Genomic DNA, 18,461 nt, shown 5'->3' with positions numbered 1-18,461 from the left:
TATTTAACTTTGTCAGAAACTGCCAAAAAGTCTTCCAAAATGGTGTGTCATTTTGTATTGAGTTACTTTAAATTTCGCGAATTAAAGCTGACTTTTCTCCTTCTACTCATTTGTTTCCAGGCTTGTAATCAGGAGGTCATACTCACAAGGCAAATGGTTCTGGCTTTGCAGTCAGACTTGAGTTCAAGTCCTGGCTCTGCAAGTGTAAAAATCACTTGAAATTTGAGTGATTTTGGACAAGTTAGTTAACCTCTCTGAGCCTCATATTGGGAATTCATCCTTCATATATGCATGATGTTCCTGGGTGGGTTTTCCAACAGGTGGATTTTGTGATGGTGTTTGGTCTGCAGAATGTTTATTAAGGGGAGCCTAGGCATCAACATCTGTAAGAGGAAGAGAAGGCAGTGGGATTGGGCAGAGGGAGAAGTTGAATCAAAATGGCCCATCAGAGTGCTCCTGATTTGGGCTAAACTTTTTGTGGAAGGAAGACAGTGGAATTGGGCAGAGGGCAAATGCAAACCAAAATGGCCCATCAGAGTGGTCCTGAGTTGGGCTAAAGTGGCCGAGGCTGACATCCCACCTGGATCTGTCTTAGGATCAGTTACCCCTGTGCAGGCAGCTCTGCAACTGGGACCACCCCTCCATCCTTGAAGGTACAACTGGGAGTCATTTTCCAGGGTCCTCCCTCAAGGCAGGTTGGAAGAGCCCTAGATTAGAGCTGAGACCAATCCTGTACTGACCACTTTCCGGCTGTGTGACCTCAGACAATTCCTTCCCAGAGCCCCTCATCCTACTGGGTATCAGGGGCTGAAACGACAGCCCCTACTGACCCGTGTACAGCACTCAGCAGTCCACCAGGGTTCTGTCCCCCTCACCTCACAACCCCCTTGCAGGCCAGCAACCAGGCTGCAGCATACATCCTGGGGCAGTGCGGCTCCTGTGTGATCTGAGGACCTGCCTGTGTCCACGAGCTGCCTGTTACTGGTTCCTGACAAGGTAAGTACAGAGTTGGAGAGAACTGCTCAGAAACCTTAGAGCAATGCAGCAAAGTAGTTCTATGTGTAATAATAAAAAAATTGAGGACTTCCCTGGTGGTCCAATGGTTAAGAGTCTGCCTGCCATTTCAGGGGATGTGGGTTCTATTCCTGGTCTGGGAAGATTCCATGTGCTACAGGGCAACTAAGCCTGTGTGCTGCAACTACTGAGCCCTCATGCCTAGAGCCTTTGCTCCATAACAAGAGAAACCAGCGTAATGGGAAGCCTGCAAACTGCAAAGAAGGGTAGACCCCACTGGCCACAGCTAGAGAAAGCCTGCACACAGCAATGAAGATCCACTGCAGCCAAAAATAAAATAAAAAATAAAATAATTTAAAACATTTGATTTGCACTATGTTTTTTTTTTGTTTTCTTATTTTATTTCTGGGGTAATTTATATTGTATTTTACAAACGGATAGGTCAATGATTAATTAGAAAATATATATATAAAATCTGTTCCTTTACCACAGATATTTTGAGATGCACTAATCTAGAGTATTCCTAATGCAGGTCTCTGACAATTCTTACATTTTTTAAAGCTGGGGACCGGGGTCACCTTTGATCCTTAATCATTGGCATTTTATTGATAGTGCCAAAATTTGTTACTCTCTTTTTGTGTTTTTAGGCCCTCTTTGAAAGGGGCTGTTAGAAAGAGTCTTTCTGCCCATCTACTTCTATTCATTCTCTTACTAAGAACATAACTGGCTGTGTGTGGATATACCAGTTCAACTGACTGAAAAGGGAAACACTCAGGTCAACTTTCTGGCAGGAAGTGAGAGAAAGACATAGAATCCAAGAAAAGTCTAAACCTGGTCTGTGATAGACACAAAATTTCACAGCTCTTTCAAAAACTTTTCCAGGAATTTATAAAATGGAAGGGGTGAAGAAGAGCTGTTATTTATTCAACAGTCATTTATGGATGAACCATTTAAAGGTGAAGGCACTGGACTCAGTGAGGGAATGTGACCTGTATGGGGTCCTAATGCCAGCAGAGGGGTGTTGGGGGTGGGGACTGTGTGCCTGACTGGTTCCCAGGCACTTGCCATTTCTAATTTCAGTCCAGAACCAGGCAGGATGAGAGCAGCATGTGACAGCTGCCTGGGACCAGGATGACTGTAATCCTTTAACATCTCTCACATGAACCTCGTTTAATTATGAAGAAGTCATGTCAGTCACATCGAGTACTCCACATGAAGCGTCCACCCAGAGCCCAGGACGTAGTGGGTTCTTAGAAAGTGGCTCAGGGAGCTGATTCCGCCCTGCTGTGGGGTCACTAAGACAGATGCTTAGCCCAGTCAGAGGGATCCATTGCCCCTCCATCTGGCCCATGACCCGATTCAGCTCAAGCACCTCCCAGGGCTCCTCCCTACTGGGGGGAGTGAATTCCTGACCCCTGGACTGGATAGTAATTTCCCAGACAGCAGGCCAGACATCCTCAGGGACCATGTCTACCCTGCCCACTCCCAACTCCATAGAAGTTTGCTGCACAAAGGCCTAAACCTCAGCCTCCTGTTTCTTTCTTTCTTTCTTTTTTTTTTTTAAATTTTATTTATTATTATTATTTTTAATTTAATTTAATTTAATTTTATTTTATTTTTTTTATTTTAAAATCTTTAATTCTTACATGCATTCCCAAACATGAACCCCCCTCCCACCTCCCTCCCCATAACATCTTTATGGGTCATCTTTAATTCTTACATGCGTTCCCAAACATGAACCCCCCTCCCACTTCCCTCCCCACGACATCTCTCTGGGTCATCCCATGCACCAGCCCCAAGCATGCTGCACCCTGCGTCAGACATAGACTGGCGATTCGATTCTTACATGATAGTATACATGTTAGAATTCCCATTCTCCCAAATCATCCCACCCTCTCCCTCTCCCTCTGAGTCCAAAAGTCCATTATACACATCTGTGTCTTTTTTCCTGTCTTGCATACAGGGTCGTCATTGCCATCTTTCTAAATTCCATATATATGTGTTAGTATACTCTATTGGTGTTTTTCTTTCTGGCTTACTTCACTCTATATAATTGGCTCCAGTTTCATCCATCTCATCAGAACTGATTCAAATGAATTCTTTTTAATGGCTGAGTAATACTCCATTGTGTATATGTACCACAGCTTTCTTATCCATTCACCTGCTGATGGACATCTAGGTTGTTTCCATGTCCTGGCTATTATAAACAGTGCTGCGATGAACATTGGGGTACATGTGTCTTTTTCCATTCTGGTTTCCTCGGTGTGTATGCCCAGCAGTGGGATTGCTGGGTCATAAGGTAGTTCTATTTACAATTTTTTAAGGAATCTCCACACTGTTCTCCATAGTGGCTGTACTAGTTTCCATTCCCACCAACAGTGTAGGAGGGTTCCCTTTTCTCCACACCCTCTCCAGCATTTATTGCTTGCAGACTTTTGGATCGCAGCCATTCTGACTGGTGTGAAGTGGTACCTCATTGTGGTTTTGATTTGCATTTCTCTAATAATGAGTGATGTTGAGCATCTTTTCATGTGTTTGTTAGCCATCCGTATGTCTTCTTTGGAGAAATGTCTATTTAGTTCTTTGGCCCACTTTTTGATTGGGTCGTATATTTTTCTGGAATTGAGCTGCATAAGTTGCTTGTATATTTTTGAGATTAGTTGTTTGTCAGTTGCTTCATTTGCTATTATTTTCTCCCATTCAGAAGGCTGTCTTTTCACCTTGCTTATATTTTCCTTTGTTGTGCAGAAGCTTTTAATTTTAATTAGATCCCATTTGTTTATTTTTGCTTTTATTTCCAGAATTCTGGGAGGTGGATCATAGAGGATCCTGCTGTGATTTATGTCAGAGAGTGTTTTGCCTATGTTCTCCTCTAGGAGTTTTATAGTTTCTGGTCTTACATTTAGATCTTTAATCCATTTTGAGTTTATTTTTGTGTGCGGTGTTAGAAAGTGATCTAGTTTCATTCTTTTACAAGTGGTTAACCAGTTTTCCCAGCACCACTTGTTAAAGAGATTGTCTTTACTCCATTGTATATTCTTGCCTCCTTTGTCAAAGATAAGGTGTCCATATGTGTGTGGATTTATCTCTGGGCTTTCTATTTTGTTCCATTGATCTATATTTCTGTCTTTGTGCCAGTACCATACTGTCTTGATGACTGTGGCTTTGTAGTAGAGCCTGAAGTCAGGCAAGTTGATTCCGCCAGTTCCATTCTTCTTTCTCAAGATTGCTTTGGCTATTCAAGGTTTTTTGTATTTCCATACAAATCTTGAAATTATTTGTTCTAGTTCTGTGAAAAATGTGGCTGGTAGCTTGATAGGGATTGCATTGAATTTGTAAATTGCTTTGGGTAGTATACTCATTTTCACTATATTGATTCTTCCGATCCATGAACATGGTCTATTTCTCCATCTATGAGTGTCCTCTTTGATTTCTTTCATCAGTGTTTTATAGTTTTCTATATATAGGTCTTTAGTTTCTTTAGGTAGATATATTTCTAAGTATTTTATTCTTTCGTTGCAATGGTGAATGGAATTGTTTCCTTAATTTCTTAGCCTCCTGTTTCTTAAACCTCACTTTGATCTTGGTCCTCATCAGGAAGTCTCACCCATGTGTGCTCTGCCCTCTCCCTCCTCTCTGCCTTTTCTCCCTCAGCAGTTCATGTGCTCCGCTTCTGCCTCCTCTGATCTCTAGCGAAGCCCAGTCCTCCTGAGAGGGTAAGGCTGGGCCAGGCCATGTAGTGGCTGGCAGAGCTGTGCTGGCTCACATCTGTCCTATTTGTTGTCACCATCAAGCAGTATCACCAGGCTGGGCTCCAGCAGATCCTTTGCCCCCTGTGGGTGATGATGTCTTGTCTGAGAACTTCTTCCATATCAAAGGGAAGCCTAATTTTAAGAGGAGACTCCAGTTCTGCCAATCCCTGAGGGCCCTCATCCTTTGCCTGGTCTGCCCTGTGTCTGTACATAGCCTCCCCCTTCTCTCCCACAGAACAGGCCAGAGGTGGTAATTTGGAGCTGACTGATCAGAGAGGAAGAGGTAACATGACTTTCTCTGGTCTATCTGAGCCACTGTCTGGGAAGAGGACACAGGGCAGGGCAGGCTGGGATTAAATGGGAGTCTTTGACCAGTGTTTTCAGTTAGGTAGGGAGGATGAGAAAAAAGTAAAATCGAGTCTTTCATGTGGTGAATTGACATATATGGAGCCCGAGGTCAGGGCTGAATTACAAAGGATAGAGTAGGAGTTACCATAAGCAGGTTTCAGCCTAGGTGTGATTAGAGCCGAGGTCAGAAGTCATTTTAGTTCTTGGGAAAACTGAGACTCAGAGGGAGGTTGAAGAGGTTGGTGTACAGTCATTTAGCCAGTGACAGAGCTCAGGTCTTCCCCACCTCCAGGCCCCTCTGGCTGCCATATGGGGCTCAGAGGACTCAGAAACTCAGAGGTGCCAGGATCAGCCAGGAGATTGTGACCTCCCCCTCCTCTCCAGCTCAGGGAGGCAGGAGATGAGCCAGGCAGGACACAGGATGACGGAGCTTGTAGGAGAAAGTGCTGCAGCTAGGGGCTGCTTCTATGCTGTCACTCAAGGCAGAGGAAGGGAAACCTGCTAACTGGAGCTGCTCTTTGTCCTGCTCATTGAGTGACAGGACCACAGAGGACAGAGACACAGACATCAGCCTCTCCTAGTATCTCTCCCACTTCTCAGGTGGGCAGAACCAAGGAGAGGGCCCATTACAGAGGAGTCAGTGCAGGAGAGCAAATCCCTGATGCCAGAGTCTGGCTTCTTCTGCCATGGAGCCAAGTGTGACCTGGAGCCTGGCATGGGGTGGAGCTGCAGGAGTCAGTGAAGGCTCTGGAGATGTGTTCAACAGACACCTCCAGGAAACCTTCTGGGGTCACAGCACCTCTCTCCCTAATGCCAGCCCTGCCCTTTGGGGCAGCCCCTCCTCTGGGAAGGTACTCAGTAGAACTCCAAGTGTTGGTCTTTTGGGACGTTGTACTTGAGCTTGTGGGCTTCGAAGAGGTTTTCCAGCTCGTTCATGTAGCGCTGGTGCAGCCTGTCCACCTCCTGCTGGGAGGGATGTGGTGTCTTCTGCACCTCGATGGGCTTCCCCACTGCAAGACACAGAGGTGAGTGGTGGCCCAGAGTAGGAACCACTGGGGTCTCTGGATCCCATGGGCCAGGACTCCATGCCAGTGGTCACACCTACTGGAAAGTGCCTGTATTATTTCCCTTTCAACTGTATTTTGGGTGATCTAATCTAGATATTAGGACAACTCTAAGATTCTGAAATAATAAAAACACCTCCTGCTGGCATTGCCACCTGCCAGACAATGTCCTAGGTGCTTTACTTGTATTATCTCCTAAAATCTTCTGAACAATCCTATGGGGATTGAACCTGCTATTAGTCCATTTTAACAGGCAAGGTATTGAGGCTCAGGGAGGTTAAGTAACTTATTGCAAGATCACATAGCCAGGAAGAATCAGTGACAGATTGTAAGCCCTGAGGAGGTTCTCTTAGCCTCATGGACACATGGATCTAGGAGTCTTAGATGCCATGAGTGGAAGTGGCTGTATGTCTGGGAGGAGGTGGCTCACAGCCCAAGTGCCTCTTCCTCCTTTCCCTCCATGCTGGTCTGCAGTGCCCCCCATTCTAGGGAGGACATGGGAAGACCTATCAACCTCTTTCCTCTTGTTCTGCCTGGCTCAGAAAGCAGCTGTTCTGTCTTCTCCTTTTGGGAATGGTTCTAGAGACATCAGTTGTGAATTATATTCATGAAAATATTGCCAGACAACCCAGGAAAAGTCATGGTGTAGAGACTTGGCCAAGTCTGTACTCAACTAAGAAATAATTGGGTAAGTGGAGATGAACAGACCTCTCTCTATAAGCTTTGCCATTGGAACCTAGTTGGAATTCAAGACAAAAGCAAATGAGATGATCATATAGCAGAAAAGATGGTGCTAAGTCCATGCACTAAAGCCCATGCCCATTATTTACAGGGAAATCCCTCAGGCTCTCCTTTATAGCCTGCTGCTTGCTACTTTATACACAATTCTAACAGACCTGGAATGCCCTTCCCTTGTATTCACCTCCTCCAAAAGTCTTATGGGATTGTCTGGTCAGAATTAAACCCTCCTTCTCTGGCATCATAAAAGTCAAGTAGATCCTGATTCAAGCCTCAGTGTTGTTACTCAAGGGCATGAGGATATGTTTGTAGTGATTTACCTTCTCTGAGTCTCAGTTTGCCATCAATAAAATAAGGATGAGAGTCTACCTCCAAGGTCACCCGGAAAAGTGAACTGTAATGAGCCATTGCAGTGCTTGCCACACAGTGGGTGCTTGGTAATCTGTAGTGGCTATGGTTCTTTGTACCTCAGGTACAGTTCTTGTCCCAGACTGCCTTTTATCAGGGTTATTTGCCTGTGTCTCTATTTCACCCTCTAGAACATGAGCTCCACTTGGTCAAGGATGTGTCCAACCCAAGTCCATGTCCTCTTGCAGTGCAGAGCCCAGGCTTCTTGCCTTGTAGCCTTCCCCCCACCTCCCTATCCCAGCCCAGGTCTAGGCTCACCCACGGTGGTGATGGGTCGGCGGTAGGGGATAAAACCAAAACTGTACTGGAAGACTCCACGGCCATAGAAAAGCGGGAGGGCAACACCTGTCTTCTTGTACAGTTGATCAATGAACCATTTCCACCAAAAGCCAGGAGATTTCTTAGGGTGGACAAATAAGTCATTGTCCCCAAAGGAGAAGATCGGCACTAGATCTGCTCTGGAAGGAGACAGGAGAGAGGGCATGTGGAGGAGCAAGAAGATTCAAACTGGTCACCTAGCAGGAAGCTTGTGACAAAAATTACAGCAGAGAACAAAGCCCTGGGCTGGAAGTAGGTGGCCTTGGGTAACTCCCAGTTGTGCTACAGCTTTGCTTTGAGATAGTGGGTAGGTCCCAGCTCCTCTTAGGATCACCACTTCCCAGTTGCACCATGACAAGGAGATCAGAATGTTGTAGAGTCCTCCCAAACATCAAACATCTGCAAAGTTTCTGGGAAAATCTCTTCTGCCCCAGCTAGCTTGTGTTCTTCAGAGGTGCTTCAAGGTTGGATAACTGCTCTAAGCTGTGCCCCAAACTCCACTCTCTCAGATCCCCTAGGTCTCAGATATAATGCCAACTTTGGGCAGTATGACCCATCACACCTAGTCCTTTTGATCAACTCGTCTCCCTTCTAGAATCTTCTCTGGGTATTTGGACATGAGACAGTAAATATCTTGCTAAGTTATCCTCTCTATGAATGGACTGAACATCTTTTGCTAAAATAGGACCTGTCTTGATCTCTGCTGTCTTCCCACCAAAACATGATACTTGCCAATCTTCAGCTGAACCCAGAGCCCTCTCCCCAGTACCCGTGCATCAGGGCGAGCCTGACGAAGCCCTTGCGGTTCCGTAGCACCAGCTTGTTGGCTCCAGGCCTCGTCTTCAGTGCCTCCTTGATGCCCCCAACAGTGATGACCACTAGGTTGCCGCTTCCTTTCCTGCTCAGAATGTGAGCAACACTCTTTTTGTCAACTGGGACCAGCCCTGGGGAGAGTCATGTGGTTAGCTATGGGGTGAAGGGGACAGGGGCCATAGGGGGGATGCGGTAGGTCCCTACTCACCCTCCCCCTACAGCTGGGAGTTCCCTGAGGACTGGGATTGAGTCATTCCCTTCTTCCCAACCCCTCACCAAGCTCATTGCTGGGAACAGAGCTGTGGGAAGTGCTTCCTTGGGTCTAGCCTCCTTCTCTACTACACATGTTCTTGGAGGAATTACAGAATTTTTAGAAGCCCTCCCTGAAATCCCTCCTCCATGCCTGCAGCCCTCATTTTCCTGGGCTTTCCAGTTCTGGGAAGGCTTACCCCCTTTCATGATGTAATCCCTGAAGAATGGGATCCAGAAAAATATGTTTATCGTTGTCACATGTGGCTGGATCCCAGGGAAAACTGAGAAGAAGCCCGTGCTCTCTGAGCACAGGTTGGTAAAAACTCCTATCGACAGGACTCCATGAGGGTGGAAGCCAGCGAGGTAGTTCCGGGAGGGGTCCAATTCAGCAGTCTTGACTAGCTGTGGGGACAGAAACCTGGTGAATTGGGGCTGTACCTCGTGCCCTCACTGGTCCACCTGCTGACTTTCTGGGCTGACCTCTTCTATGTCTCCCCTGTGCCCAAGTTCTATCACACCCCACGTGAATGTGCTGAGATTAGAGACGGCCTATCTGAGGATCCTTGTCCCCACTGCAGACCTGGAGCAGAGGAGACGCTCTTGGAGACTCTGGAATGAAAGGAAGAGAATGGACCCATGAATGGACCCACCAGGGAAGGAAGGCCCCCTGCCCAAGGACTCCTGGGAGGGTGACAGGGACACAAGCCCCTGTCCTACGTGAAGGGAAACCTTATCCCAGACAGAGTCTACCCAGAATGAAGGAGCCATTGCAGGAGGGAGTGAGCATCTCTCCAAAGACTGGGGCAGCTGGAGTTCTGTCCTGGAACAGGGCTGACCCCTGAGTTCCTGTGACTCAGTCTAAGAGACCCCAGTGTGCTAGGAAGTGGGGGTGGGAAAAGGGGCACGAAGTCCCTAGTGATGCCCGCAGGTCTGGGTAGGGAGGGGTCAAGAAGGTGTCCTGCCAAGTCTGCAGCACTTCCTGACACCAGGTCACAGCCTGCTCACAGAATTGCACCCTTGCTCAGGCCTTGGCCTGTGTAGACACTGCTGCTCCAGGATAATGAAATCCTCACATAGAAACCCAGCTCCTGGACTGATCTTCAGGATGAGGTGGAGGCACCTTGTCCTGGGGGAAACATTGCCTGATTCTCTACTGTTAATTCTTGAGGAAGCCTATCACTTATGTTTAGAAAGCTCCAAGACCCAGAAACCATTTCCTCATTTTGCTTGAAATTCCACCACTAAACTCTAGTTTATAAAAATCACAGCAGGAACTGTTTAAAGTTCAGGAATCCACAAGCATTTGGCAGGGAGTGCTAGAGGCTTGTCAATGTGGGAGAGCTCCAGTAGAGCACGGACTCCCACTTATGGGCTAGCCCATGATTCCTGCAGGGCCTGCACAGTGAAAGTGTGTAGAAGAGTTGGAGGATCTCCTGGGAGGTGCTGGAGTCCAGAACGTGAGGCCACTGAGCTATCTCTGCAGGCTCCCAGCCCAAGACAGGCAAGTTACTGGGCATATCATCCTGCCCTCTGCGTCCACTCATAGGTACTGCCTGCCCTCTGCAGGCCTGCAGTGGGCAAGACTCCTGAATGCTATACACATGAAATTTCTGCAAATCAAGTCCAGTGTCCCATCCGTCTTAATAGTGACTTTGAGAAAACCTCCCCTGGGGTTACCTGTTTGGGTGAAGAGCATGAGTGTCACAGAGCCCCTCAGTACCATTTTCCTGGCAGACATTCAACTGACAAGAGTTTTGGTTGCAAAGAGAGCCACATGCTATTCTTGGAGGCCCAAGGATGATCTGATATTTCATGAAATCCTCACAACCCAATAATGAATGTGGCATAATTTCTGCTTTACATGTGAAGAAATCAAGGTTCAATGAGACTAGCTCACCCAAGATCTGGTATGTTGCAGATCTGGTATTAGAACCTATCCTGCCCAGCTCCACAGGTCACACTCTATCCATTTCTTCTCTTCTGTTTCCAGAGGAGGGCCACCTGCCTCTTCCTGGCACCTTTCTGTGTCTCTCCTGCCTTTCCCACCCTATCTGGACAGTAAATCATCCCTTCCCAGGACTTACACCCAAAGATTTAGTCTTTTTGTGATACAGGAAAGAAGTAGAAGGCTCAGTTTACTTAGAGCAATGTCTTCCTCAATCAGGACTGAACTTTGAGCCCATGGTGAGGTATCCACAGTGACCTTAGGTCAGAGAGTCAGTCAGAGGCACTCAGAGCAGAAGGAAGCAGTATGTTTACTGGATACATGGGGAAACTGAGGAACTGATTGAGCAAGGCTCTGTCCAAGGACATACAGCATACCGAAATTTGGGGCAGAATAGATCCAGAGAACCAGTTTAGGGCTCTCTGCCTAGCTTCTTTACCCAAAGTTAATGCACAAACTTTGAAACCAGTAAAAGGACTTGTGTGGCCTTGGTCATGCCTTTCTTTCTCACTGGGTATCAATCTTTTTATTTGAAGAGGTGTGGGGCTAGATGTTCTCTAAGGACATGACTTTATACCTGCAAACCCAAGCGTGTCTGCTGAGCAGTTTACACCTATAAGACATACATGTGTGCTACCATATATAGTCCACAGAGCTCCTTCAAATCCTGTTCATTCATCAGTCCTCATAGTGGCCCCACATCTCTGCAGGTGGAAAACCACCGCCAGACAGAAGCTGACTCCTCCCCATGCTGCATAGTGGTGGAAGCCCAGCTCCTTCCTCCTAGCCTGGTATTCTGCTCACTGCACACAGGGCCACACTTCCCCACGGACACGTGGGGCACTACAGGCTTAGCCACTCCCCAGCCACCCCGTTACTCACCGAGACGGGGAAATAGTCCTTCATGTGCTTCCATATGACCCAGTGCCTTACGATCTCACTGTGCCTGCCCCCCTGCCATGGCTTATTTTGGTCCGAGTATAACCAGATCGCATACAGGATACTGAAGAACCAGAATCTTGTGAACAGGAGGCCTATGAAGACCACAAGGCAGAGAAAGGCTGGGGAGGGAAGCAGGAGCTGTCAGTAGTCACAGGAATGAAGGAAAAAGCTCTCCCCATATGTCCAGCACTAGCAGCACTGTCCTGTCCAGCCCTCATCCCAGGAGGAAGGAGTCAACCTTCCCTGCCTTCAAGGAAAAAGGAATGTAGCCTTTCCAGTGTCACACTGGGAACCTGAATTTGAAGACAGACTTAACTATAAACTTTCTCCCACTGTACCAGGCTGCTTATTCACTCCAATCTTATCCCTTCCACCTCCCTCTCTGTCCTGTTAAGTAATTTGTATTTACCAAGGGCTCAATAAAGGCCTGATGGAGAAGCGATTAAATGAGCCTTCAGGACCACAGAGAAAAGGGAGACATTGTCTTTGCCCAGCCCTCTTTCAGTACACCCTCAGCCCATCTTTCATAGATATATCCCACCAGATCCCTCCTCTAATGAAGCTCTCCGATGGCTTTTTCATAACTTTGAGGCACAGACCAAGGAGCTCATCCTGGCTTTCAAGCTCCCCATGACTGACTTGAGGCCCTTCCTGCTCCAGCTTCACTCACCCATATGCATCCCCATAATCCAGCCACACTAAGCTGCTCAGTGTTCCTACAACTCCCTGAGCTCTTTGTCTCTTAGCTTTTGCTCACGTTTCCTATGCCTGCCCTTCCCTCTCCTGCAAAAGGAGGGAGGTAGAGGCTAACACATCTGCCTGTACAGCATTACCAGGGCTGGGCCCAGTGAGGAATTCCCCTCTGATCTTTGATTCTCAGTCCCTACCACAGGTTAGTCCCAGCTTCACCTCAGAGTTGGGGAGTTCTATGGGGCTGTCATTAATCTAATGCCAATGGAACCTCATTCCCAGGGAATAATGTTCCCTCTTCAACTCATTGACTCCACTCAATCCCATACATTCAAACTCTTGAAGAAGGTTAGTTTCCACTTCTGTTCCATCTGAAAGTAGGGTAGATTGGGCTGTCATTCCAGGTAGGTTTCCAGGAAGAGGGGACGTTTGACTCAATTTAAATAGTAGTAAAATTCATAAGCCAGACAAAGTAGGTTGAAGCTCACAGATGCTCACTTTACACAGAGCTCCTGCAATGAGTCAGGTGCTGGTGGGACAACTGTGAACTGGCAGAAAATCCTGGCCTTCTCAAGCTGACTCCCACAAATCTGGAGGAAGGATACAGGATGCCAGTGGGGACAAGATGTCCAGGATTTTGACTTAGGTTTTATTTAATTTCATTTATTTATTTATTTGTCACTACAATGTGAAGAAAGCAATAAAACCCCAGCTAGGTCGTTGCCCTTGAGCAAAATCTGAAGTCTGTGTGGGCCACTCCCATTTTCAGAAAACCAGCTCTAGAGGGTAAAACCTTGTTGTTAATAGTGACTCCCTGGAGGGTAGTATTTGAGGAAGTCTTTTACTTTTAGGATACACATTTTGTTTCAGTGTGTCACAGTAAAATTATTAGTTTTGTACTGAGAAAATAAATGTTAGGAAAAAAACCCATATGCAGGGTATTTCCATTTGATCTAAAGATCTTTCTACACCCCACCATCCCCCTCACCTGGGCTCACTCTTTACTGTCAGCAGGAAAAATCCTAACCAGGGAGTCTTTTCAATTTCTGAGGACAGGGAAAGACTTTTTTCACCTTATTACAACAAGGGGAAAAATGTAAAAGCCCACTTTACAGAGGCCCAGAGAGGGTATGTAGATTGGTTAGGTCACACAAAAAGTTAGTAGGATGAGATTTGGCATTCAGTTCTGCTATTTGGGCTACGTTGTACTCCCAGCATTCACTCATTCAACAAATATTCATTGACTTCAACTCTTTTAGGAGCTGGAAATGCAGCTGAGAACAAGACAAACTGTTTGAAAGGATCTTACCTTCCTATATGAGATGCTAATTGTTAAGAGAAGGAAACAGAGTAAACAAGAAACCCATTGTTTCTGGGCCCTGAGTCCACTGTGACTGGTCCTAGTTAAGTACTCCAGTCATCTCTTGGCCCTTCCACCGTAGGGCCTGCTCCATGTCCAGTATGAACCAGCTGTTCACCATATGTATGGTGCTTATTCCCCCACTGGAGGCCATCACTCTCCTACCAGCCTTTAAATCCCGCCCTGTGGATCCATCTCCTAACCATCTCTCTACCTAGTGCCAGTCTCCCTTGACCAGGGGAGGCAATCTTTACCCTAAACACCAGACTGTAAATATTTCAGACTTTGCAGCCAAAGAGGCAACTCAAAGGATATTATATACAGAGCTGAGGATTTAAAATGTAAAAATCATTCTTGGCTCCTGGGCTGTGCTGTGCTGTGCTGTGCTAAGTCACTTTAGTCATGTCTGACTATTTGGGACCTCCATGGACTATAGCCCACCAGTCCTCTCTGTCCATGGGGTTTTCCAGGAAAAAACACTGGAGTGGGTTGCCATTTCCTTCTCCAGGGGATCTTCCCTACCCAGGGATTGAACCAGTGCCTCTTAGTTCTTCTGCATTGGCAGGTAGGTTCTTTATCACTAGTGCCACCTGGGAAGCCCAGGTGACTTCCCTGGTGGCTCAGATGGTAAAGAATCTGCCTGAGATGAGGGAGACATAGATTCGAACCCTGGGTTGGGAAAATCCCCTGGAGAAGGGAACAGCTACTTACTCCAGTATTCTAGCCTAGAGAATTCCAAATTTCATGGACTGTACAGTTTATGGGGTCACAAAAAGTCAGATATGACTGAGTGACTCTTTCACTTTCATGGGCTGTACCAATATAATAATAATGAGTGGGCTGGATTTGGCCCATGGGGCGTAAGTTGGAGACCCCCGATACAGATTGTTACTGCTCCCTGTCATTAATTTATACCCTATGCCCTAAACACAGTAGATCCATTGGCTTCAGCCATCGGGACCTATACCACACAGATTGGACCTTGTCATTCCCATACCTAAAGCCTCCCTGGGGCTCCTTTTGTCCCCAGGATAAGGGACAAGGTACAAGCTCCTGCTCCTGGCACCGGTGGACCCAGATCCTTTTCCTCAGCTTCCCTCCCTCTAGCTACTTGACCTCCCAGTATTCCAGACTGGGCAGTGGGTGGGTGCAGCCAGTCAGATACACTCCTGCTGGCAAAGCACCCGGAAGGCCAGCTGAGCAAATTGTCCCTCATACCAGGTGTTCCCCAGGTGCTGATCTCAGCAGCCCTTTTAGGACCTATATCTTTCTCCTATCAATGCCCCCTGCGCTCCAGAAGTGGCAGGTGTCCATGGCCTCCTGTTCCCAGCCCAGCCTGCCTTACGCAAGACCAAGATGGAGAAGATCCATTGCAGGACCGCGAAGGTCTGCAATCTGCGCTCCAGTGGCACAAACAAAGGCGCGAACTCCACCATGCTGGCTCCTCAGTGGGTCCTGGAGGCGTCTCTGAGTTCTGCTGCGGATTGAGACATCTGCTGGTGTTTGCTGCTGCCAGAGATTGGCTAAGCATTTATGGGTTCTGAAGTGGGTGGGTGCCCAATCCAACCCAACCCCAACATCTTCCTGCCCCTGTTTGGCAAGGATCTCTTTCTTGAGAAATCTTTGAACTCACTCTCCTGGCCCCATGTCGAAATGGAGGAAGGAAAGGACATTTTCTTTTTAAAACAATGTTTTATTTGCCAGATCTTCTTTCTCTGTTTGCTTGAATCTTGCTATCACTTGGCATGTGAAGCAACAAATACAGTACAATCTTGTCTTCTTTCCACCTTCACAGCTACCTGGCTGTGATAATTGTCTCCTTTCATTTGCCAGATCCACTGTTCCCTTCCATGAATTTGTAATTACAATTCCCATCTAAAAATCCCTTGGCCCCACCATCTCCTCCTCTTCCTGCCCTATTCTTCCCCTCACCTGCACAGCACAACTCTTGGAAGAGCTGTCATTGTCTCTTGGAAGACAATGACAACTGTCAGCTCCCCACCCTTCCTTCCCATTCTCTCCTCCCTCCTCCAGACTTCATATATCACTGCTCCGTGGAACTGCCTTTAGAAGTTCACCAGTGGTCTCCACACTGCTGAATCCAGTGGTCAATTCTCAGCTCTCATCTTGAACTCTCAGCAGCCTCAGACACAGTTGGTCCCTCCCTCCTCCTTGAAACCACTTAGTCTGTGGACACCACTCTCTCTTGGTTTCTCTCCTGCCCATCTGACTGCCCCTGGGTCTCCACAGTGGCTCTTGTCTTTCACCAGGCTAAGTGTTTGAGGGTCTTTCTGCTCTCTCTGTCCCTGACCCTCCCTCCTCTTCTGTAGAGACCACATCCAGGCTCATGGCCTTGAAGTCTGTCTACAGAATGAACACTTCCAAACTGCATCTTCTGCCTGACCTTCCCTTGGGCTCCAGACTGAACTAAGTAGGTGGGTACTTGATATTCTCCCTGATAGTCTGCTCTGCACTTCCACCACAGCTTGTCTAAAACTGAACTTGACTTCTCCTCATCCGCCTGTGTTATAGTCTCCATATAGCCACAGAGCTTTCCAAAGTGGTTAACAATATTTACCCCCACAAGCCCCTGACAAAAATTCCAGTTGCTCCACATCCTCCTCAACATTTGATCCATTGTAATGAGGATATGGGGAAATCTTCATTGTGCTCATAGTAGTCTCCGAATGCCTAGTGCGATTGAGCACAGTTAAGGATGTTTATTGGGGCAGGAGAAGGGGATGACAGAAGATGAGATGGTTGGAGGGCATCACCAACACAATGGACATGGGTTTGGGTGGACTCCGGGAGTTGCTGATGGACAGGGAGGCCTGGCATGCTGTGGTTCATAGGGTCACAAAGAGTTGGACACGACTGTGTGACTGAGCTGAACTGAACTGATTGGCCATTTGAATATATTTTATCTTAAGTTCTACTCTTTTGTTGACTTAAATGTCTCTGGCACTGTAAAGCTGCTTTTCACCCACACAGCCAGCCTCTTTGATAATCACTGACACTGGTGTTCTCACTGGTTTCTGGGTTTTTTCTCCCTCTCACAGTCTCAGTAGCTAGAGGGACTTCTTGGTCAAGGGCTATGTGATTGCACAAGCTGTAGAGTAATGTGGCAGGTTTTTCCAAAGCAGCAGCACCAGTTTATATCTCACCTAGAATATGTCAGTGTCCCATGGATGCAGATCCTCTCTCCTTGGTGAATTCAGACACTTTATTTGCTGGTGTGTAGAGAGATATCTTGGAGAAGGCAATGGCAACCCACTCCAGTACTCTTGCCTGGAAAATCCCATGGATGGAGGAGCCTGGTGGGCTGCAGTCCATGGGGTCGCTGGGAGTCAGACATGACTGAGTGACTTCACTTTCACTTTTCACTTTCATGTATTGGAGAAGGAAATGGCAACCCACTCCAGGGTTCTTGCCTTGAGAATCCCAGGGATGGGGGAGCCTGGTGGGCTGCTGTCTATGCGGTTGAACAGAGTTGGACACGACTGAAGCGACTTAGCAGCAGCAGCAGCAGAGAGATATCTAGTTGGGGTCTTGATTTCCATTTCCTCATCACGAAAGATGAACCTGGCTTTATTCATTGCATTTCGTCTCTGTGAAAATCTCCTTAATTTTTACTCATTTCTCTACAATGTATTTTTTATTTTTTTTCTGAATTTGAAGAAACCTCCCCTGCTACATCCCCCACCACCACCACCAATACTAATCATTGTTGGTTGGGTACATTGCGAATTTTTTGTCCCAATTTTTTCTTCATTTATATAAATTTTTATTTACACAGTAAATTAAAAATTGTATTTACATTAATTCTTTGTTCTCCTAAAAGAGCACCTAAAATCTCACCCCCACCCCTTATAGGTGTTCACTGAAACTGTATTGTGTTATTAAGGAGAGAGGATGGAGAAGAAGGAGCCACCAGCTAGCCTGTCCTGCAGTCTACAAGGGAGCAGGACTTGGAGCAGAAGTGAGTGTGCCTGAGTACTGCAGTGCCTTCCATCAGCAGACCTAAGAACAAGGCAAGGTTTGGGCATCTCACATCTTCTTCACCTGTGAGGTGTGATTTTTTTTTTCCTCTTCCTTGTGGGGAGGGTCTTTCCTGATAGCTCAGCTGGTAGAGAATCCACCTGCAATGCAGGAGATCTGGGTTGGGAAGTTCCCCTGGAGAAGGGAAAGGCTACCCACTCCAGTATTCTGGCTTAGAGAATTCCATGGACTATAAAGAGTTGGACATGACTGAGCAACTTTCACTTTTACTTTCCTGGTGAGGAACACATGGAGCCCCGGGGTTCTTCTCTCAATTCTTACTTAGCTTGTGTTTTAAGGTGTCACTGACAATCTGGTTTTAGAAAAGGCAGAGGAACCAGAGATCAAATTGCCAACATCTGCTGAATCATTGAAAAAGCAAGAGAGTTCCAGAAAAACATCTATTTCTGCTTTATTGACTATGTCAAAGCCTTTGACTGTGTGGATCACAACAAACTATGGAAAATTCTGAAAGAGATGGAAATACCAGACTCCCTGACCTGCCTCTTGAGAAACCTATATGCAGGTCAAGAAGCAATAGTTAGAACTGGACATGGAACAACAGACTGGTTCCAAATAGGAAAAAGAGTACGTCAAGGCCGTATATTGTCACCCTGCTTATTTAACTTATATGCAGAGTACATCATGAGAAACACTGGGTTGGAGGAAGCACAAGCTAGAATCAAGATTGCCAGGAGGAAGAAAGCTGAGTGCCAAAGAATTGCTGCTTTTGAACTGTGGTGGTAGAGAAGACTTTTGAGAGTCCCTTGGTCTGCAAG

At 46.8% G+C, this 18,461-nt stretch overlaps 1 protein-coding gene across 1 annotated transcript; it reads right to left on the bottom strand.

Moving 5' to 3' along the window:
- Positions 1–5,969: 5,969 nt before the first annotated feature.
- Positions 5,970–15,149, bottom strand: LOC101110266 (2-acylglycerol O-acyltransferase 2-like). Its single transcript, XM_004016332.5, has 6 exons — positions 14,990–15,149; positions 11,535–11,713; positions 8,905–9,109; positions 8,412–8,586; positions 7,583–7,782; positions 5,970–6,124 (listed from the first exon to the last, which is right to left on the bottom strand). The coding sequence occupies exons 1-6, from the start codon at positions 15,078–15,080 to the stop codon at positions 5,970–5,972; spliced, it is 1,005 nt and encodes a 334-aa protein (XP_004016381.2). The 5' UTR covers positions 15,081–15,149.
- Between the last annotated feature and the right edge of the window lie 3,312 nt (positions 15,150–18,461).

This window comes from Ovis aries, chromosome 15 (assembly GCF_016772045.2).
Source record: "Ovis aries strain OAR_USU_Benz2616 breed Rambouillet chromosome 15, ARS-UI_Ramb_v3.0, whole genome shotgun sequence".
In the NCBI taxonomy this organism is placed as follows: Eukaryota; Metazoa; Chordata; class Mammalia; order Artiodactyla; family Bovidae; genus Ovis; species Ovis aries.
This window is presented reverse-complemented; position numbering and strand designations above follow the sequence as displayed.